Source organism: Protopterus annectens, chromosome 1.part1 (genome assembly GCF_019279795.1).
Source record: "Protopterus annectens isolate FY-2018-M chromosome 1.part1, PAN1.0, whole genome shotgun sequence".
Lineage (NCBI taxonomy): Eukaryota > Metazoa > Chordata > Ceratodontiformes > Protopteridae > Protopterus > Protopterus annectens.
This window is the reverse complement of record NC_056726.1, coordinates 1,354,067,959-1,354,092,128: the sequence shown is the minus strand read 5'-3', so window position 1 is coordinate 1,354,092,128 and position 24,170 is coordinate 1,354,067,959. Positions and strand designations below refer to the sequence as shown.

At 41.9% G+C, this 24,170-nt stretch overlaps 1 protein-coding gene across 5 annotated transcripts in view; it reads right to left on the bottom strand.

Moving 5' to 3' along the window:
• Window positions 1-24,170, bottom strand: part of PIAS2 (protein inhibitor of activated STAT 2) — a 3,576,601-nt gene that overhangs the window by 313,013 nt on the left and 3,239,418 nt on the right. For 3 of the 5 annotated variants that reach the window (XM_044082047.1, XM_044082067.1, XM_044082056.1), the window contains exon 13: window positions 19,374-19,412. The exons of the other annotated variants lie outside the window; for them this stretch is intronic. In XM_044082047.1, the coding sequence (XP_043937982.1) occupies window positions 19,374-19,412 (39 nt within the window). The remainder of the gene's footprint in view (window positions 1-19,373; window positions 19,413-24,170) is intronic. 5 annotated transcript variants of the gene reach the window in all.

The following is a 24,170-nucleotide window of genomic DNA, read 5'->3' as shown; positions in this document are numbered from 1 at the left end:
ATGAGCGACGTCACCTACTGCTATGCTGAATACATCGAACCATGGAGTTCGATATATTCTGTTTTGTTGTAGGTTACTATTTAGAATTTAGGATCCAACATTTAAGGTCGACATTGTAAACATTCGACCGATGTTGATTCGACATTCCCCATAGTAAACCTATATATATATATATATATATATATATATATATATATATATATATATATATATATATATAAGTCTACTTCACTTGACTGAAATCTCATTTGACCGAATCTCATTATACTGAATTGTAAGCCACAGACATGATGTGGGTTTTCCCTTCTCCTGTGACTTGCTTGTGATAAAAAGAATTACTGTAACTTATAGTGCTGATTGTCAGAATACTGATAGACATACAGAAAGTAGTGTTGTTGTGTTTCTAAATGTGGGTGTCTGTTTACATTTTTATGGGAAGTATCTAAAGTAATATGGCAGATGTTTTGCGCTTTCCCAGCAGTAGTGCCAGCGTGCAGACTATTGTAAGATAAGTAAAAGGTATATGCCCTTTTCCCCACTGTAATGCGATCCTGGAGTTAGTATATATAGTTGGGGGGACAGCCCCCCACCTAGTTTGGTTTTACATCATCCGTTTTTTGTTACGAGGGTACTAAGTAGTTTTTAAGTTCTGGAAAGAGTTAGTCATTGCTGTTGTAAGTGTGCATGTCTATGGTTTACAAGTTAGTATTTTGAAATTTAGTATTGTAAGGTTTCATTATAATGAGTTTCAGTCAAGTGAGTTTTCAGTATTTTGAAAATCTGGTATTTTGGTCTTGGTCAAATGAAAGTCAGTCAAATGAGATTTCAGTCATGTGAAGTAGACCCATATATATCACACACACATACATGCATATGTATATATACATGTATGGTATGCTGCCAATGTACTCTTTCCAGTTTACTCATAAGATTTCCATATTGTTATTCCATACTCAAGTTTGGGTGTAATGTAACTAACAAACAATGACTTCATCATTTATGATTTTCTAAACTTTATAAATCTTTTTATGCAACCTATACTTCTACAACTATCATTAATCAATTGTTGATAAGATTAGAAAAACTCAAAGCTGGATCTTCCCATATACCCAGGTCCTTAAATTAATCTATAGTTTCAATCACTGTGTGCTGTATTAAATATTCACCTTTCAATTTATGTCTCCCAAATCTCATTTGCTTTGTTTTTGATGTATTTATCAGCATATTTTATTTTAGTTATTTATTTATTTATTTAACATTTGTTTACCAGGAAGGTCCGACTGGTTGGAAACCAGTTTACAGCGGAGGCCCAAGTAGAAAATTTCCAAAGACAGTTAACAATATTTAAAATACAACATTCAGAAATGGATACCTTTGAATACAAAGATTTAGGAACAGAAATATACAAAAATATTTAGGAAATACTAGTTTGAACACATCATAATGACTAGTAGTTACCAGTGGCGGCTGGTGACTTCAAATTAAAGGGAGGCTGCAGGAGACAGCTGAATGGGTGGGGCCAATGGGAAGAGGTGTGGTCAACTACAAAGGGGTGGAGCTGTGCTAAAAAACACAACTGGAACTTTAATTATGTACGCTGGCCTGGGTGCCAAACCATCATTACGAGAGTCCAATTAAGACAAAATGAAGTGTAGAAGAAAAAAATATTTCAATGCATTGGCTACATGACAGCTTACTGGAAACAAAAAGGTTGTGAAGAATAAAAAAATAAATTAATTTTAATTACATTACTGGAATACTAGTCAAAATCAAGTATAAAAAAAACAAGTTTCTCCTTGCACTGCAGTTCTAATTATAACTTATATTCAGCTTTATAAAAGTACCAAGTAACATGCTGAAAGTAGAAATCTCTGTGATACCCCCAATTGTAAAAATGTTTCTTATCCAAAAAAGACCTGCTGCCTGACAATATCTACTTGTTTCATGGGGAAAACATGATCAAAGTAAAAAATGAACAGCAAACAAGAAACAAGCTCAAGATAAATTGCTTAAAGGATTACTGCACAGGTTATGGACCACACATGATAGATTGGCATTTTGTTTAGTCTATGGGTAAAGCCTGCAAAGATGACTGCAAATCTTCAACAAATGTAATGAGCTTCTTAAAACACTGTAATCATGTCCTTTATTACAAATACTGTCATATGCATTTCAATATCTAAGGCTTGTACATTATCTAGTTATGTAAATATTCTCTGCATGGCAACAACAAAAAGGCTTTCAGTGTTGGTAATTATTTAACAGTACTTGCATCTTACAATCTCAGACAAGCTTAACCGATGGTCATTAAAGTATTGCTACTTAAACACAAAGCAACAGGGCACTGCGACAGCATGCATTTTCTGAATAAGAAGAAGCATAAATCAAAAGTATAAAAATATGACAGAAAACCAGAACATTCTGCAAAATCAAGGACAGATGAAAAGCTACTGTCGTACTTGTGTCTACCTTGGATGGGGGAATACTCTGCACACTTACACTGCATAACTGCTCCTTGCCTTGCTTGGACACATCCAGAGTCACTACATGGGGTAGTGGGGTGCAACAAGTATGTCACAATTTGAAATGTCTGTGGCTGATGGTGATGGCTTTGACACTCATACCTCTCAACCTCAAAGCAAGAAATCTGGACAAGCCATACATAGAAGTGGGACACAGGCCCAAAAATAAGAACAGTTTTTAAATATTGCTCTTATAAACTTAGAAAGATAATAGAATAGTAGTAGGTCTTGCATTAGTATGAAATTTCTGAAGGGTATGAAATCTGAAACTCAAATGTCTGCCATTATTTTCTAACTTCAATCTTTAATGATTTGCCATTAATTTGGCAGAAAACCACAATTTTCTGAAAAACAGACCAAAAACGTGATGCAAAAATATAAAATTGCCACACAATACAACTGGGAACCTGTCACAGAAGGGACACCTTTTTAATATTAGTACTGTTAACTTGAGCAGCTGACAAAATAAGAGCATCTACATGCATTTCTGAAATAAAAGTAATCTATAACTCTGATCATTACAGTTATTTAGAATTGTAAACCCTCCACATTTTCTTCCAAAACTGCCATTTTGCGGAGGGGTTATTAGGGGGAGAGAAACATTTTGAGCCAAAATTGGGGACAGTTGAGAGGTTTGGATATTCCTAATTCTATAAAGCGATTTATTTGCACGTACCTCTCAGCCTCTTAATACAGGAAATCTGGACAAGGCCAAATAAATATATTGGGGGAACATACAAACAGTACTAAAAATTGCTCTTGTATAAACTTAAGACAGTTAATAGAATAACAGGTCTTGCTTTAGCATGCATTTTTCTGAAGGGTATAACGTCTGAAACTCAATGTCTGTCATTATTTAGTGACTTAATTCCTAAAAGATTTGCCAGAAAACCACAAATTTTATGAGGAACAAACCAAAAATAAGAAGCAAAAATCTATTCATTCTGCAAAAATCTGGACAGTTGAGAGGTATAGTTCAGCCGGGGCTGTCTGAGTTTGCTGCCCTTCCCCCTCACAAAATCATAGTCGAATGGAGCCTCCCCCCTGCAGCCATTCCAATGTTCCATTCCTTGGTTATTTTGCCCCATTTACCATAAACACTGTAATGTGCATACTGCTTTACTTCTCCGATTATTTGGATTTCATTTGAGAGTTTTATTTTGCATTTTACAGCACAGACCCTAATAGATATCTGCTAAACAAAGCAATGCAGTCTCACAATGAAAATAGACTTTGCATTAAAACTTCTCTGCCCTTGAAACTCACATTCATTGAAACATCATTGAAACCCACATTCAAAGAAAATACATTTTGCCAGTGGCAGATAAAGACTAACTTTGGGCTGTTTTCAAATCATGGGCCCCTTGAACACGAAACATACACATGCTCTTTGATACACCTTCCTGATTGTATTAAATTATATTCCTTATACAATACAGTACAGTTGTTAGAGGGCATTTTAAATTTATTGTTTTGAACATTTTTCCAGTAAACAATGAAACAAAATGCATGTACCAATAATGACAAAACTGCCCAATTCAGAACATTTCCATCATAAAAGTCTACTCAAACTTACATTTCCATCATAAAAATCTACTCAAACTTACATTTCCATCATAAAAGTTTACTCAAACTTCTACAGTCCACCAATATCAGTAAATATGCACAATCTCTGAAGAAGTAAAAGTTATCCAAATTCCACATTAAAGAACTCTGTAATTAATGAAGAGGTTGCTGCTAGCAAACAACTTTATATGACATTGTTTCATCTAGAAATAAAGTGGTTGTTGCCCTTGAGGAATAAATTGCCCATGTTGCATTAAAAAATGATAAGCTAGTAATATCGCAGTAGGGAATGGATGGCAAACTGTTAACAGGTTCATAGTTACTAAGTATCTTCGCCAAAAAGGACTGAAGCATTTACAACACAGTACAGTATCAGCAATGCATCTACCTACTGTGGGAGTAGATCCCACAGACTTCTGCATCAAAAGCAAGTACACTACCTGTTGTGTTATTAACAATGCAAGTAGACTCACCATATGCAGTACTAAACTGTTCCCCTGCAGCTCTCGGCTCCTCGTAAAATCTACTGGACACTCACCTGTATCTCTGAACTTTGCAGCACAAGAAATCTGGAAAAAGCCAACATTTATTGGGGGGGACAAAAGCCCAAAAACTAGGGATACATTTTAAACATTGCTTGTATAATGTTGGAAAGTTGCTACAATAAAATGCTGTGTTACCACCATACATTTCACTGCCAAGTCTTGAACCCAGGGGAACCCTGTGCAAAACAGTCAGAGCAACATACCACTATGTCAAATCAGCTGTTTTGTGAAAGAGAGGAAGATTGAAACTTAAATGACTACCATTTAGTGAATTCAGTTCTCACCACAGCTGTCAACCTCTTGGCATAAAACACCTGAACCAAGCCCGTAATGGGGGAATACAGCCCCCAAACATATTCAGTGAATTCAATTCTCACCATACCTCTCAACCTCTTAGCAAAAAACAGATGGACAAAGCCAGTAATGGGGGAATACAGCCCCCAAACATATTAATTGAATTCAGTTTTCACCATAGCTCTCAACCTTAGCACAAAAAACCTGGACGAAGCCAATAATGGGGGAATACAGTCCCAAAAATAAGGACAAATTTCAAATATCCATGTTATAAACTTAGAACATTGCTAGAATAAAAAGTCATGTACTTTCTGAAGAATATGAAGTCTGAAATTCAAATGCCTGTTATTTTTATTTAACATTTGTTAACCAGGGAAGTCTGACTTGGAACAAAAGCCAATTTTCAGCAGAGCAGGGAGAAACACTCCAGACACATGTCTTTGTAAGATGGGAAGACATGCACCCCAGCCAAGAATCAAACCAGAGAACCTGTAGCTGTCAGGCAACAAGGCTCCCAGTGCACCACTGCACTACTGACTTTGCCAGCAACTAACATACAGAAAAGACAGATTTTGAGGAACAGAACAAATATGATGCAAAAATCTGCAAATTTTTACAGATAGTGGCAGGTAGGGAATTCAGGCCCTTTCTACCTGCACCCAAGGTACAGGGTTCAGGCCTGAGTATTGTGTACCCGCCCACCATGTGTTCTCTCTAGCCACCAGTATGTAGTAATCGGGGCATTACACACACACACACACACGCCTCCATTTGTCCGTAGCACCCTACCTCCATAGCAACAACTCCATTCGTCCTCCATAGATCCAGCAACTCTGTTCATCCTCCGTAGCCGCTCATGCAAGCTGTTTCCCCGCGAGACGTCACAAGAGTAGGCTGGAGCCTCCAGCCTGCGGGCGATGCAGTCCTGTGACCTTCCGGTCTGTGCGGTCATCACCGAACAGACCTCTGGGCTGGCAGGGTGGAGATCGCCGTCTTCTCTATCCAGATTGCCTAACACAGCAGTCTGGAGCTCACGCATGCGTGCTTGGAGTTCTGAGTACCAGGCATCAATCCGAATGTTACCAGATGGGTAGCCAACTGGCTCACTGATAGAACCCTCCTCCTATTCAAAATACGGGAAGCCACCTCAAGCAGTATATCCGCATTGAGTGGCGTACCCCAGGGTTTGGTCTTGGGCCTCTGTTATTTGGGATATACTTTTCTGAGGTACAGGCCAAAACCAGTGGGGTTATGGCTGACCAAGTTTGCAGATGACTGCAAGTTGGGAGCTGTCATCGATTCCCCTAGTGACGTGGACATCCTCTAAGAGAGTCTTACCCAAAAAAATGACTGGTGCCAGAAACATGGCTTCAAGCTGAATACAAAAAAATGCATCATCATCCCCTTTGGGAGAGAGATGTCCCCACAAATTATCACATTAATAACAACGTTTGAAGTACACAGTCAGTCTGAGGGATTTGGGCTCCCAGATTGATAGCCTGACTTTTGACCACCATGTTGCTTCTATTATACAAAAAGCTTTCTACATGGCCCACCTCATAAGTAATGGTATCTCATTCAGGAACAAGGCGGTCATAACATCCCTGTATTCTTCCCTTATAATGCCCATTATTGAGTACAACGCCCCATTCAGTATGTACCTCGCAAAGCACATGCAGCAGCTGGAGAGACCACAGAGGTTCCTCACCAGGAGAATCCAGGGCCTCAAAAATCTACCATACACAGATAGGTTAAAAGCCCTGTCCCTCTACTCTGTTTCATACAGACTCCTCAGAGGCGACCTCTGTCTGGCATACAAGGTTATCTCAGACCCCACCTTGATGGGACTGCTGCATATCCGCAAGTCAAGCTCCACTAGGCTTTTAACCTATCTGTGTATGGTAGATTTTTGAGGCCCTGGATTCTCCTGGTGAGGAACCTCTGTGGTCTCTCCCTGATGACATTAGTGACCACTCACTCACCTATATCATTAGACATAAAACCAACACCCCTAACCCAACCTCTACCAGACATATTAGATCCAAAAAGAAATTTAACCCTGATCTATTCAAAATTGAACTTACAGCTTGCAACTGGGCTCCCTTAAAACATCTTCCTTTAGATGAAGCCGTTAATTGCTTTAACTCTACCTTCCTTGCCATTCTTAATCACCATGCTCCAACCAGATCTATAAGACTTAAGGCCAAGCCTGCCCCATGGCTTTCCAGTGAAACCAAACACAAAATTCACATCAGAAATAAATACTGGGCCAAATGGAGAATGACAAAAACCACCACTGACCAACTAACATTTAGAAAGCTAATAAATGACACTAAAAAGGCCATACTCTCTGATAAGCAAAACTACTACTTACAATATCAACAACCTAATCACAACAACCCACAGAAATTCTGGGCCAGCATCAAGCAATTACTGCACCCAGGTAAATCTACTACACCAAACCCTCAAAATACAGACTTGAATAATCCAATCCAAACAGCTAATACCTTCAATACCTTTTTTACAGATACTATCCAATTACTAGCCAGGCAACTAACACCTAATACCTTCACAATACCCTCATACTCCTCAACCCCACCACCCCCCTTTCATTTCAAACCTGTTGCAACCTCTTTTGAATAAACTGAAACCATGCGCTCCTTCTGCAGACCTACTGCCTTCTGAATATCTACAGATATCATCCAAGGCCATAGCCTATCCTATTTCTATATTGATAAATAGATCGATTACTGAAGGTTACATCCCCACTATATGGAAAGTCTCCCACATAATCCCCCTACATAAAGGAGGGCATTCCACAGAAATATCAAACTATCGCCCCATTGCCCTACTTTCTCCCCTAGCTAAAATTATGGAGAAGTGTATCCATAAGCAACTATTCCACCATCTAACTGGAAATAACATACTTTCCAACTGTCAACATGGTTTCAGACCCTCACACAGCACTACCACTGCCCTCTTGTCTTTCACTGACTATATTAACAGGCACCGAAACCTGAACAATCTTTCTTCTGCTCTATTCATCGACTTGTCCAAAGCATTCGACATGGTAAACCACCAAATTCTCTTAAACATCCTGAAATCTCTCTCATTAGACCCACTTTCCATAAAATGGTTCCAATCCTACCTTGACAACTGACAACAAGCAGTACTTTGGCAAAACACTTTATCCACCCTTCTACCTGTTACCTTAGGAGTCCCTCAGGGATCCATACTTGGACCTCTTCTTTTCTCTATATTTATTAATGACCTTCATCTAGCTATCCCACAAGCCACCTGCATACAATATGCTGATGACTCAACCCTATTATGTTCAGCTACATCATCCCATGACCTTCATGCCCTCACCCAAAAAGTATTCAACATAGTTGAAAAATGGTTCTCTCAGCATTGCCTCCTCTTAAACCCTAAAAAAACCAAACTTCTCCTCTTCACGCCTACTCATAAGTCCTCCCCTCTCCAATTCTCAGTAACATCTACCAATGATACTATTATATCTCCTGACTCTACCACCAAACTACTCGGTGTCCCATTGACAATAATCTCAACTTTGACATCCATATCAATAATACCATAAAGACTGTTAATAAAAAAATCGGTACCCTCTACAGGATAAAACCCTTCCTTTCCCCCACTGCTAAAGTTACAGTTGCCCACACACACTTGATCGCTACACTCCTTTATGCCTCTCCCATTTTTACTAATCTCTCCAAGAATAACCTCAAAAAATTGGAAATGGCTTATAATAACATAGCACGATTTGCTACAGGCAACTCATTTAGAACCCATCATTGCATTAACCTAAAACAGCTAGGATGGTTAGAACTACAACACCTGATTAAATTTCATCAACTCACCCTTGCCCACAACATCCTTTATAAACCTTCTAATACTCCAAGTTTATCTACCCTAATCACCCCCTACACAAATCTGAAGTCCTTACGCTCATCTCAAAAACTACTAGTCCACACCACTAAACCTAACAACAGAGCTGGGGATTCCCTTTTCTCTAATTCTGTAGGTAAATCCTGGAATCTTCTCCTTTGTGACCTCTCCTCACTCACCTCATTATCTCTCTTTAAAAATAGACTTAAACTTCTCCTCAAAACTCACTGGCTATGCCCCTGTTCAAAACCAGACTAGTCATCTACCTCTACTAAGTTATCTAACCTATCCAGTGCTTACTAGCCTCTGCTACTTTTTTTTCCCCATCTTATCATACTTTTCTTATCTACCCCTTTTCTTTTTTTATATCCTCTTTTTACTTTCTCTTCTTAAGTAACTCCTTTGCTACATTACTTCTCACCTAACTTCCTTTGTTTAACTATGACCTAACCTGATATGTCTCCATACTTGAAATTTCACTGTTTTATGATTTGTTTCCTCAATAATATATTCTGTTACAAACTCTGTACTGTTAATTACTTAATACCATTGTTGATGAGTTTTATTTCCTTTTTAAAGTTGCTATTTTTATTAGTATATTAATATTTTTTTCTGTGTTGTTTGAACTTATACTATTGTATTTAGACCATGTCTTGGAGCTTATCTCCCCGGGCCTCTACTGAAAAAGGACATGTTATCCAGCTAGACTAGCCCGGTCAACAAATGTAAAATAAAAAAAAAATAAATAAAAACCCACACATGCGGCCTCAACCTGGTCTGTGACATCAATAGGACTTGCTGGGGGGACAGATTTGTGTCCCAGCAACTCCCACATCTATGGAATAGACTCCCTCTCCACGTCAAGCAGAGTAACTCTTTGCCCCCTTTTAAGTGCAGTCCAGGTAACTGGATGGGAAATAGAAAATACATCCCTGGGATTCCACCCATGTCCCTGCTGGACAGGGGGCATCGGGTGCTGATTTGTCTATGCATGGGCTAAACTCCTGGCTAGGCTTATATGGGCCTTAGAGCCAATGGCCTATTAACTTCCTATGATCCTAAGATGAGTGGTCTGAGGTATAACAAATGGCCACAACCGAGTCACCCACCTGCAGTCGAGTTAAACTGTTAGCCTGCTGTCGTGGCAAAGGCTATTTGCTTAATTTTTTCTTCTTGTGGCTGGAAGAAGGACCGACTGTAGGACCTGTAGTATGTTCCATGGTCAAGCCAAAAATGATGCCTCTTTTCTAGGGAAGACGAGTAGCGATTGACAGTAAACACTACCAGTCCACAAAAGTTAATTTTGACAAAACAAAACACAGTAAAAAGCACTTTAAAACACAGTGCCAGCCCCATAAAAGAAAAACAAATACAATGTCTCTACAGAAAAAAATCTTTTGAGTTACTTAACATTACTTTTAAACTGACAGGAAAAAAATATGTGCTCTATTTAAAAGTATGTTACAGTCGCGAATAAGTCTGCTAAAACAATATACTTCTAGGTTTAAAAATAATCTTCCAGAAGAGAAAAGTAATCAAATATCAACAAAATTAAGAAAATGGAAGATTTCTTTCCCCAAAGAGAACTTATCTGAAGAGCAAAGGCAAGCACAAGCCGACCGTCAATACTCGATGCTCAAAGGAGAGTCTATATTAGAACACCGAACATTCAAAATGTTGAGTGTTCTAATATCGACCCGTTTTCACCGAACGCTAAAAATATCGAAGAAGCAGAAAACCGAATTTTTTCCTAGGGAAAGAATTCAGTTGTCCATTTCTGTTGCTTCGGTATTTTCAGCGCTCTGGTGGAAAGATACAAGTCAGGTTTAGGTAAGTGTGCGATTGTGTGGACGTGAGGGTTAGGGCACAGGTCAGGTAAGTGTGCGATTGTGGGGAATGTGAGGGTTAGGGCAGGGTAGGTGAGTTAGAGTTAGGGCCCGAGTGAGGTGACTGTGCGATAGTGACGGTCCTTAGGGTTTGGGTTAAGGTAAGTGGATAGTTAGTGGTGTATGTATAGTTTAGTGTAGGGTTAGGTGTAAGAGTTTAGGTGTATGTGTGTGGATTGCTGTTTGTTTGGTGTGCTTGTGTTGTGTGTATGTGTTTTGGAACAGCAAATTTTTTTCCTAGGAAAAAATTTGTTGTTCTGACTGTTCGATGTATTGAATTTTCGATTGATAGGGTTCGATATTAGAACTCTCGACATTTTGGATGTTCGGTGTAATAATGTAGACCCTCAAAGGAGAATACTTTTCGGCAGCAATACAGCTCTGGATGGCTTTGCACCCAAACTTGTCTTTTAGTCAGCTCAGTTTGAACTGCTTGACAGTTTGGATACGTGGAAGGTGCCCTGAAGCTTTGGAAGCTGGCCAGCCTATTATATCCTTGGCAGGATTTAACCCATATAGTTAAGGCTGCTGCAGCAGTGATCAATATGATGAACATTCATTATTTCTAATATGAAGTCTAGATGAATTATCTAGGCGAAGGCCTCAAGAGAAAAGCTCCTCATGCAAAAGCCAAACAAATTTTTTGGGATGCCTGGGATGAACTCTTCAGACTCTGATAAAAGCTGGAATTAACAGCAAGGTGAAATGTAATGGCTGGGTAACTACATCACTAAATGAAAATATAATCTACAAATGATAGAGCTGCAGGGATGGGGGTTAACTATGGATCTGTGCCATTGTTTATCACTATATAGAAAACTTTGACTTTATTATGATAAGTCTTACTTGTGGAAGGTTACTGAGATTCTTTGAAGGTCTGGACCACTCTAGCAAGGTAAAGAAGGGTCTCTAACTATTAAAAGACGTAGAGTTAGTTTCAAAGACTGCAGGTTCATGTGAGGCTTCCCGGATTTTTATACAGTAGACCTAGAACTTTGAGGGGGTCTGAGCAGAGGTCTCTCTAGTAGATGAGGTAGAAACAGGGGAACCAAAGCTGTCTGGGCCAGAAAGGAGCTATAAGAATGACCATGGCATGTCGGGATGTGGGAGGAAACCGGAGCACCTGGAGGAAACCCACGCGACCACAGGGAGGACATGCAGACTCTGCACAGAAGGCACCCCAGCCGAGGATCGAACCGGAGAACCTCTTGCTGTGAAGCAAGAGGTTCTCCGGTTCGATCCTCGGCTGGGGTGCCTTCTGTGTGGAGTCTGCATGTCCTCCCTGTAGTCGCGTGGGTTTCCTCCGGGTGATCTGGTTTCCTCCCACATCCCAAAGATATGCTGTAGGTGGATTGGACACTCTAAATTGGCCCTAGGTGTGTGAGTACGTGCGTGTGTCTGCCTTCTGTGGAAGGTTGGGCACCAGGCTGGCAACTTGACACCGTAAAACTCCACTGCCAATCATGAATGGACAGGTGATCCGCTAAGGCGACCCCTAACCGGGAAAAGCCGAAAGAAGAAGAAGAATGATGACGGCATTGCCTGTTTTGCTTTTTATAATAACTTTACAATTAAGGGAAGTAGGGGAAAGACATTAAAAAAGACTAGAAGGTCACTTCTCTATCTAAGCAGAAAATAAGTTTCTGTACTTACTGAAAAGATGTTACAACATGGAATTTCCCCAGCAGAAAAAAATCATATTCAACAGACTGATGTCAACACCAGTTATAGGGAATTTGCAGACATCTATCTAGCTTATCCACTAGACAATTGACCTGGCTTTGAGCATACATTGTTACAACAAATGCTGAGATGGCCTGGCCCATCTGCACTGTCCTCCAAAACAGGCGATAGGACCTCCTCTCAGTTACCATTTAAAATGTCAAGACTTGCAATACTGAGTCCAGAAATATGGATACTGAATGACAGAAAATCTTGACATATACTTAGTCTAAGCCCAAGATTTGCATTTCTTGGGATATTCTCTTTTCGACAAGGTATGGGAGTTGGTATACCTAAGTTCAGGGGGGGTATGCCTCACTACATCAGGAGGTACACAAGAGAGAACCTCCCTGCAAAACACAAGTTTAAAGGAAAAGAGTGTTGTTCGATATTTGTTCCTTTGGCTTTTCAGCCTTTTTTTTTTTTTTAGTGTTTCAGCTCTTAGTATTGCAAGTCCCAAAATTTCAATAGGGAGCCACTCCTCCCTGACATCTGATGTACTAGACCAATGCCATATTGTGTGAATAAACAGCAAACCTACCCTGTGAAAATAATTCCTGTAAGGCCTGCAGTGTGAAGAAGACTAGTCTCAGCTTCAGGCTGCTGATGTGCAAGGAGACCACTTGATGTGACAAAGTCCCCTAGATTATTTGCTGCAAACAATGTCCCCCTACCCAAAGGCAGGAGTGTCTATGGTGACAGTAACAGACAGGAGCAGGAACTATATGGGTAGCCCCAAAGCAGACTGTCATGATATAATCATCACTGAAGGTGCTGACAACACATCAGGGATATATTTAAAAAAAGATAATTTTTATTAAATTTTAATTGATTCAAACAAAACAAAAATACATTAATTAACTATTTACATAGGTGTCATCTCAACATTAACGATTATACATTTATAATTTCTATTAGTAAAATAAAACACTACTGGTAATCAAAATGCAACCATTGCAATTATATTCAAATGTCATTTTGTTTGATCTTATCTTTATAATAGATAAGTAATTCTGACATGCAATAGTGTCAACAATTATATATTCCGTAAATGAGGCTGTAGCCTCATTTTCCAATTTTTTTGTAATTAATTTCATAGCTATTGTTAGCAGATTCCAGAGATATGGAAATTGAACTCTGTGAATACATCCAGGAATTGGAGCCTTAAACATACTAAGGGGTAGTACGAATGAATTTGTTTGACCACAATGCTTGTAATAAAATGATTATCTCCCAAAAAGTGTTGCTTAACTTTGCAGTCATATACCACATTTTGACAGCCTATTATCAGGAAGGATTTGCATCTCCAACTGATACCCACTTTTTTATAATTAACAGTTTGGCAAAAACTCATTTTACAGTTTTTTTTGTGGAACTGTTAATTTAACAGTTTGCAATTAAATACTTATTTCACACGTTTGTAGTTTGTTAACCCACTGTAATTAGACCTGGCCTCCATAGTGATGTAATTATCACCTGCCAGCATATTTAATATTAATGTTGTAAATATGGCAGAAGTAAATTAAACTTCCATGTTCGGAAGCTTTTTTAAAACATATTTATCTAAAAGAGTGGCTTACAACCAACTTTTAATTTTACAAAAAAAGAGTGTTCGCACACACAAGGATGCATGCAGATATTTAGTAATGTAAAAATATAAGTTGGTTTTGCCACTTTAAATATGATCTTTAAGTCTACTAACACAGCTAGACAACGACTGTAAAATCAACATCCAAAAGTGATATAGGTCTACAAGAACAACAATGGAAAGTTTTTTGGCAAGATCCAGTAAAACCTACATGGTCCATTTATACTGTAACGCACTGTTTTAGATTCAGTAAGCAGCTGTACACAGTGTGCAGAGATAGCTAGACAACGACTGTAAAATCAACATCCAAAAGTGATATAGGTCTACAAGAACAACAATGGAAAGTTTTTTGGCAAGATCCAGTAAAACCTACATGGTCCATTTATACTGTAACGCACTGTTTTAGATTCAGTAAGCAGCTGTACACAGTGTGCAGAGACACACAAACAAGGTAAACACTGTGGCATGCTAATTACAGCATAAGCAGCTGAACTGTATATTAATCAACCAATCCAAGATGGAAGAGCTATTGAACAAGCTATAAAGCAACTGTATAGACTCAGTTCTGGTTTTCCCATGAATTCCAAACCCTACTGGAATACAGCCACGAAAAGATGTCTACACAAAAACAATGTTAGGGGATGCTGTTGCTTTAATTCATGTGTATGTGCAACAGGCTGAAGACTATGCTCCAGCTGCTGCTAATAGACCAAGGCCAAGAAGGAAAAGAGTTTTCAGATCCTATTTAACTTATCACAATCTACATGACACAGAAATTGTAGAGTGTTATAGGGTGGATAGAGATATACTACAGGAACTCGGCAACCTCTGTTGTCCTCATCTCATAGCCAGGGCAAACCAAGGGTAACCCATACCAGTGGAGACAAAGGTATGTGTAACACTTATAATTTTAGCTACATGTACCTTTCAGAGACCAACAGGGGACATGCTTGGGAGGGTGTCACAGGCATCAGCATCCAGCATACTCCATCAATTCCTGAATGCTATGCTCTAACAAGCCAGTGACCACATATATTTCCCCTGTACTTCTGAGGACAGGGCCGGAAATATGCAGTAGTTATACCCTGTATCACACTACCCCGACGTACTGGGTGTCATCGATTGTACACATGTAGAAATTAAGGGATCTATATCATAAACACGAAAGCTGTAAACAGCGAATATATCTACATCGACACATTGGTCGATGTACAAAAAGAGCAAAATATGTAATCGGCAAAAATGAAAACGCAGAACGTATTTCATCAACCAACAGTGCCATGCAGGTAAGCTCAAACTAAATAAAATTAAATTAACATACTTTTGCAGAGGGCCAAGCCCCCCTGCACCCCCCCCATTTAAATATAAGAACTCAGAGACCGTACTACAGTGGGGAAAAATATATATTTCCTCATCCCCACGATCGCCCTGCTGGCCAAGCAAATACGTTCGGTATTTTCATTTTTGCCGATTATGTATTTTGCCCTTTTTGTACATCGACCTTTATGTGTCGATGTAGATGTATTCGCTATTTTGAGCTTTCGTGTTTATAATATAGACCCAAAATTAAGGCACCACCCAGGGAACAGGGAGGGCTCTACATAAATAGAGAGGGCTTCCACTATGTAATGTCAACAGAATCATCTTGACTGTGTGTACTGGCAACCCAGGCAGTTACCACAACTCGTATATCTTGCACACCTTCCAACAATATAGGTTCATAGGTAGGTACTAGGATACCTGCCCGAAGGCATTTATAAGCCTAGCCAGAATGTGTTGTCTTACACCGCCCCCTTACATTAGTTCCCTGTGCCTCTGTCCAGCAGAGCCACTGAAGTGATCCCCGGGGTAAACTTTCTGTTTCCCATCCACTCGTCAAGGTTTCTTTTGAATAGTGTTAGTGAGGAGCTCTGCCTAATGTAGATTGGAATCTTGTTCCAAAGCATGGGAAGTCTCTGGGACAGGACTCTATCCCTCCAGCACGCCCTATTTATTGCTGTGGTGAGGTTTAGATCCCTAGAGCATGTGGCTCGAGGGGATAAGGTTTTCTTTAGGTGGAGCATGTCCATCAATTCTGTGTTGGACATGGCCTTGTATGTCAGGCAGACATCACCTCTGAGTAGGCGGTATGCAACTGAGTACAGCTGGAGTTTCTTCAGTCGAGCTGCATAGAGCTTCTATTTGAGGCCAGTGAGCCTCTTGGTGAGGTACTCCTGTGGTATTTCCAGCTGTTGCAGGTGTCTTTTAACGTATATCCCAAATGGGGCATTGTACTCTATGATGGGTCTGATGAGTGATGAGTAGAGTGGCACAATGACCTCTTTTGATCTGGATACAAACCCTTTTGTGATTAGGTGGGCCACATAGAAGGATATTCTAACCACTTTGGCAATGTGATTATCAAAAGAGAGATTACTATCTACCTGGGTCCCCAAATCCCTTATTACGTCTTCCGTATTTAGGGGCCTACAAGCTATGTGGTAGTTTGTGGGTACTTTGTTTTTTCAATAGGGGATGACTATGCACTTTTTGGCATTTAGCTTGAAGCCATGATTTTGACACAAGGTATCCGTCTCAGTGAGACCCTTTTGGAGGATGTCTGTGTCAGCCGGAGAGTCAGTTATAACCCCTTGTTTGCAGTCGTCTGTGAACTTGGTCAGCCATAGTCCTCCTGTGCTTGTCTGTACCTCTGAGAAGTATATGCCAAACAGGAGGGGTCCTAGGACTGAGCCCTGGGGAAGGCCACTTGTAACCGGTTTAGAGTTGGACCTAGCTCCCCCACCTTTCACCATTAAGGGGCCCTGTCCATTAAACAGTATATTCACTGGGGGGATATCCCACCGAGTTATTTACTGGGGGAAGCAGGTTATGCAGTGATACTATGGCTGATGACATCCATCAGAAATTTACACACAGCCGTTTAAGAACGCCATTATGAGGCACATGCTCAAACAAGAAATATCACAGATCATGTTTGGGCTGCTGAAGTCATGGTTCTGGTGCCTAGATACATCTGGGGGAGCTCTGCAGTGCAAACCACATACATGTGCTGAAGTATTCACTGTTTGTGCCATGCTACACATCATCATCCTGAGAAAACAGCTTCAGCAGGCTCAACAAGGGGAAGGGGCATGCATCCCAGCACTAATGGCCAAGTCACCACAGCCACATGCAGGTTAGGATTCAGAGAGGGAACCAGCAGCTGCCGTGGGTATTGGCAGACGTGGGCGTGCTCAATATGCCCTCAGATTGGCTAAGAGGCAACACACAGCAGACTCCGTCACCACCTAAGGGGCTAAAACCTTCCTCCTATGCACATACATATAGTAACATTGATGCCAGGCAATGCTTACAACCTTTCACCTACCCATGTAATGGCTGCATACTGCTAGCATCAGACAGAGTCAGCCCTGAACTAAAACTGTTGCAACTGCTGGATTTATAAAGTAAATGTTGAACCTAGAGTGTACTGTGTAATAATACAAACGAAGGGCATATCCTTGCATGTTGTCACTTGGTAGTGTAAGCAAGTAAAAGGTGGGTGATTTGTACAGAAATGACTTTAACAGTAGAGACTTATGTGACTTATATGTGTTCATTGTCAAGTAGCAGGCCTCAGGCATCAATGATTCACACAGTCATACCTCTCAAAACTACTGATGGTCGCCGAATGTCCCAGTTTAGCACCATGCGTTTATACTGGAAAATCATTAAAGAGAGACTTCACAACCCTTACAAGATCATTAACAATAATCATGCAACAAATGTTTGATACTATCAACTGTCTAACTTTCTAAGAGCTATATAAGTCAAAGGTACAATTACCAATTCAGCATCACAAATGTAGATATACTAAGCACTAAATCAGCTATGTACCTTGAGCATAAGACACAAATGTTATGTATCCCTGAATCCAGAAGACAGTAAACAGGGATATGGCAATTATCACTTGCACAGGGTGTTTTGTGTGTGTGTGTGTGTGTGTGTGTGTGTGTGTGTGTGTGTGTGTGTGTGTGGAGGGGGGGCAGGAAGCCTAGACTGACACAAAAGATCAGTGAGTGAGTGTGAGTAAGAAAGAGAAGCAGGCAGACATTTGGATAAAGTAACAATTGGCCAGTGAGACAAAATGAGCTTTAAGCTTCATGGCTAAACCATGTAACTGTTGTGTGTGTATGTTTGTATGGGTCCTCCAGGTGAAACTGGTGTGGGAGTGTCTTTATGAACACTTCTTGGTATGTCAGACAGGTGTGAGCCGTGCATTGTAGAGGTGACGGTTCTTCACTGTCATAACTGACCACAAGAACTGGCTCTGTCAGCAGTTGCACTAGCACATCCATGCCCATGGTCAGATCCACTGCTGCCAACTCAACCTGACTGATGTCTGCTGGATGAGCTCCCCTCATAAGGATGACCAGGACCATGACCCCATGGCCTGCCACATCTGGGTGTGGACAGCTCAAACACTGACGGAGGGCAGAACTACTGCCACTATGGGAACATGATAGGGCATGGCCACGTTGGCTAACAGCAGATGATGTGGCTGACCTACGCCCATGAGGATGCCGTTCCACTCCCAGTAGACTTTCCATCACAGACACCATTCAATCCTACATGTCATTCATCCGATCCACTGACTCAGCAACATGGTGGAGGCAGTCACGCATGTCAGCCTGTGCCACAACTACAACTCTAAGCATTTCTCTGGAGGACCTATGGGAATGTGTCTGTGCCTCCACAACAGTCCTAAGCATACACTGAGTGGCACAGGAAGAGACACATGGATCAGGTACAGGATGAACAGCAGGCCTCTTCCAAGCACCCCTAACAACTCGCCTGCATGGCACCTTGCCCAGACTTTGGCTACGGCCAGAGTCAACAGGCACTGAAACCACAGTAACCACACTTCCCTGATCAAATGTCTCACCCTCCACCTGACCAATATTTAAGGGCTCACTGGAATGGGTAGGCATAGGTCTACTGGCTGTGTCCAATGGAATTACAGGGGATGGCTGAATGCCAACCTCAGTGTCAGTTTCAACCTCTGCACCTCCCACCTATGCCTCTGTTTGGCCACCATCATCAACAGAGTCTGCTGATACTCTGACTTCAGGTAGCAGAAGTCCCACACTTTCAGTGTCAGGATCACCTGTGATAATAATAACCAATAAACACAAGAAAAAATGAATACCTATGCTACTATAGTGCAGTATATGCTAACAATCTAACAGTGGTGCCACTATTACAGACAGTACATCAATACACACAACAGTCCAGACACCAACATCACAAACTAAATATTTCTTCGAACTGCTCATCAATACTGACATAAAAATGTTTCGCTTACCATATGTAGATGACTGTAGGATCCCTATACTGGATGGTCCTAGAAGAAGTTAAGCAAAAGGTAAAGACAACATCATCACAATTAACAGTAACACAAGGGGTAAATTTTTTTCCCCCTTATATGTCCATTAAAAAAAGATATGTCTTACCATAATGGTCCATCTGTGTTGTAGAGCTTTATTCATTTATTACTGATAGGACTTTGGTTCCATCCTCGGAACCGACATGGCCTTTTCCAAGCTCACTCAACCAAAAACTCTCAGCTAAGACCTACCCTTAATGCCCCTCTCATAGTCTCTTCAGATCGAGTTTGCCCATCCCTATATTACAGAGATAATAAGAGAGACAGTAGGAGGCTCTGTCTGAGGAAATACCTTAACCAGGAGATCCTAAAGTCCACCAGGAGTCCACGCAGGGAGAAGGAGGGCAGGAAGTAATGAATGAATAAAGATCTACAATACAGATGGAACGTTATGGTAAGACATAACTTCTTTATCTGATGTTGTAAATCTTTATTCATTCCTGACTGATAGGACCGAGACCACAGCTACTTGAGTCCTGTGTGGCTCTAAGGAAGGATATTCCTGAGCACCATAGAATCAAAAGATGCTCGTCCCCTGGAGGCCAAATCCAATTTGTAATGAGTGATAAAGGTACGAGGTCTTGCCCAAGTGGTTGCTGCACAGATATCATCCGTAGGGGCTCTGGAATGAAAAGCCACAAAAGTAGCCATCAATCTAGTAGAAGAGCCTTTACCCTGGAAGGTAAGGACAGTTTATTCTGATGGTAGATGAAGGTAATGATGTTTCTAAGCCAGGAGGATAGAGTCACTTTGGAGACAGGTTTACCCAATCTGGGTCCCGCAAAGGCCACAAATGATCCATTTTTCTGAAAGATTTTGTTCTGTCCAAATAAAAATGAAGCTGCCTATGAACATCAAGGGTGTGCAAAAGATACCCCCCTCTGTTTGAATGATGAGGGAAGAAAACCGGCAGGTCAATAGATTGGTTAATTGCAAATCCAGAAATGACTCTGGGCAAGAAGGAAGGGTCAGTACGTAGGGACACACTATCCCTGTGGAAATTCAAGTAATGTTTCTTGACACTCAAGGCCTGCAACTCAGATACTCTTCTCGCTGAGGTAAGTGCTACTAGAAGTAGAGTTTTCCAAGATAAAAATTTTATATCACATGAATTAGCTGGTTCGAAAGGAAAGCTTGTTAACGACTGAAGTACCAAAGTCAAGTCCCAAGATTCTATGGGGGGCTTGACAGGAGGCATAACATGTAACACTCCTTTCAAGAACGTTTTGCACAGATGGTGTGACATAACAGAAGAATTATCGAATCCATTATGAAAATTTGCGATAGCTGCTAAATGTACAGTAATTGTCAATGCTGAAGCTCTTGCATATAGAAGAGTAGTCAGGTACTGTAGGATCTTCTGAACAGGCATAGAAAAAGGGTCTATGTCTTGATCTTTGGCCCATGTAGAGAACCTAGCCCACTTACTAGAATACATTTTCTGGTGGAAGGTTTTTGTGAAGCCAGAAGAATCTCACGGACAGGAGATGAAATATCAGGCAGCCTGGCAATCATTGGAAGTGGAGGAACCAAGCTGTGAGCTTGAGGCTGTGGAGATTGAGGTGAATCAGTCCCTGAGGTTGAGATACCAGACCCTGGGATTGATCCAGGATCCACGGGCTGTGAATCAGATGAAGCCATAGGAAAGGAAACCAGACTTGATGGGGTCAATGAGGATCACTTTGCTTCTCAACCTTTGAGCTTTCTGAAGTAATTTCAGGATGAGAGGAAATGGGGGGGAAGGCATACAATAGATCCGGGCCAATCATGCTTTAGAGCATCCCTCGGTGATTCCCCCTGAGGGGGTATCAGGGCAAAGTAGCTTTTGCATTTGTTGTTTAGGGGGGAAGCAAAAAGATCACAGCAAGGCCTGCCCCAACGGAGGGAGATCCGATCCACTATTACAGAATTGAGGGACCACTCGTGAGGCATCAGGATGTTCCTGCTCAGATTGTCCGCAATAAGGTTGGAACTCCTGGGAATGTGCGTAGCTATAAGAAAGGGGTTGGAAGCTATCACCAAGTGCCAAATCCTCATGACTTCCTGACACAGGGGGTAAGACCTGGTTCCGCCTTGTTTGTTTATATACCAGACGACTGATATGTTGTCCGATTGAATTGTAATGGTCCCGGAAGGGAGGGATGTATGGAACGCTTGCAACACTAAGAGAACTGCCCTCAATTCCAGGACATTTATGTGCAAATTGGCCTCCATGGGGGACTAGGTGCCTTGGACCATCTTTTCCTGGAATGCCACCCCCCCACCCTAACAGGGAAGCATCCCTGGTCACTGTGGCCTTGGGCTGGGGAAGACAGAACGGTCACAACACCAAAGATTTGATTCTGGCTTCATCCACCACAGCAGTTCTTTCTTGCAAAGGTTTGTAAGGCGTATCATGTGATCGAGTGGATGGGTTAATATCGACCATTATGATGAAAGGAGCCACTGTAATAGTCTCATGTGCAACCTCGCCAGTGGTACTAGGCTAATGGCCGCTCCCATAGAGCCTAATAGTTGTAGTACAAGGCGTGCTGGTAAAAAAGTCTGTGGAAGGAGGGCTTGGATCTGGTTTCTTATTTTTGAAAGCCTGTGAGGAAGGAGGGAAGTTTAATAGGATGTTGAGTCGAAGATCACTCCAATAAATTCCAGTGTTTTTGTTGGGGAAATTTGAGATTTGTCCTTGTTAAGCTTAATCCCCAAGCGGAGAGCAAGGCCTTGAGTGCAAGAGAGGCTGTGGATGAGAAGATTCCTGGTCATGGCGGTAAGGAGCCAATCGTCTAGATAAGAAAACACCTGGAATCCTTGTAGTCAAAGATGAGCTACTACAACTGCCATACATTTGGTGAACACTCGAGGGGGGGGCTGTCGAGGGGCTGAATGGCAGTACCCTGAACTGGTAGTGATTGGCTCCCAGCTGGAAGTGGAGAAATCTCCAGGAGCTCTGGTCCATCTTTATGTGGTAATACACGTCCTGGAGCTCTATGGAGCACACCCAGTTGTCCTTCCCTAGAAAGGGGAGAATAGACTGTACTGTGGCCATCCAGAATTTTTGAGGTTTTATAAATTTGTTCAATAGGCTGAGATCCAGGATTGGTCTCCAGTCCCCTGTCTTTTTTGGCAGTAAAAAGAACCTCAAGTAAAACCCGGATCCTCTCTGGTCTGGTGGGACTGGCTGGATGACTCTTTTTCTTTGCAGCTTTTCTATTTCTAAGGCTGTTACGTCCCTCTAATTGGGTGGAACATCGGGGATTCGTTTGACTGGTCCGGGGGTAAGATCAAATGGGATATGGTAGCCTCTGGATATTATTCTCTGCACCCATACATTGGTAGTAAGAAGTTGCCATGCTGGTAGGTGCAGAGAAAAACAACCCCCGACTGCTTCCAGAGGAAAGCATTCGGGCCGCTGCTCAGGAGCGCTGGTAGGGTCGGCCAGAAAAGGAATCTCTAGCACCCTGATTATGTGGACCCCCTCTGCCATGAAAGGGGCATCTTCCAGATGAGTTGCCCCCTCTGCCCCAAGGGGGGGATTGCTCACCACGAGTGTCATGAAAAGATCTCTGGGACTTTTTGAACCACAATTTCCCTCCTCTCTGATTCCTGGAATAAGACCTCTGGGGGGTGGAAAATGTATGCCCACAGCATACAAGGTCTTTCCCACTTCGTGATAGCTTGTCTCGTACTTTGGGCCCAAAGAGTGAAGATTCGTGGACAGGTGTGTTGAAGAAGGAAGATTTAAAGGGGTCTGTGAAATCACACAAATGCATCCAGGCATGACGTCTCATGACGATGCCTGATGCAGCTGCTCGAGCCGCCCCCTCGGTGGTGTGAGATATCAGACGCATTGAGGAGTTTGAGATAGACTCTAGGGTGGCTAGATGCGAGGCGACAGTGTCACGCAACTCATCAGGCAGTACCCCCACAAAAGAGATAGACATTTCAGAAATTAGGTCTCTTTGGAGGTGAGTGAAGTGTGCCAGATAGTTCGGCGACCGAATGGCAAAGGTTGCTGAAGCATAAGTCTGCTTCCCCAGTTTGTCCATGGCCCAAGACTCCCTGTTTGGGGGATGAACAGTGGAACTATCTTCTGCCAGATTCCTCTTGGTGGCCACCGGCACGACCATGGAATCAACTGTCAACTGCTTGGACCAATTGGGCTGGTCTTCGGTGGGGGGATAAAATTTGGTCCGGCCTCTGGGGGACAGGTTCTATGTTGTCTGGGGCCTTCCAGACATGCTGCACGATCAGCTTTACAAGCTCATCCACAGGTGGGGTCACCCAGGAAGTAGATGGCTGGGCACGGAAGGCTTGCAAGAACACCAGTTCCTCCAAGGAAGGATTAGAGGACTTTCAGTCTCCCCTCTGCTTGAAGATTTTGAGAATGTCTCCAAATGAGACGTCTTCTGGGGGAAGACTGTGGGGACCATTCTCCCTCATTGCAATTGGTGTCCTCGGTGATAGATTCCTTAGGGAGAATCAAGGTGCTTCCTCTTGCACCATTTCTTCCGGGGTGGCTCCCCAGTGGGATCTTCTGAGGATGACTCCAGAGAACGAGTTCCCTTCAAGGGAAGGTCTTCTGACTCCCGTGCCCGGGATCCTAAAGTAGGGGGTTGGGACAGCTGCATGCTAGATGGGGGTTCTGGTGTCGATGACATTGGTGCTGACTGCGAGCCTGTGGAGGCACCTGGAAAGCAGGCCTGCCCGAGGAGGGATGGGAGC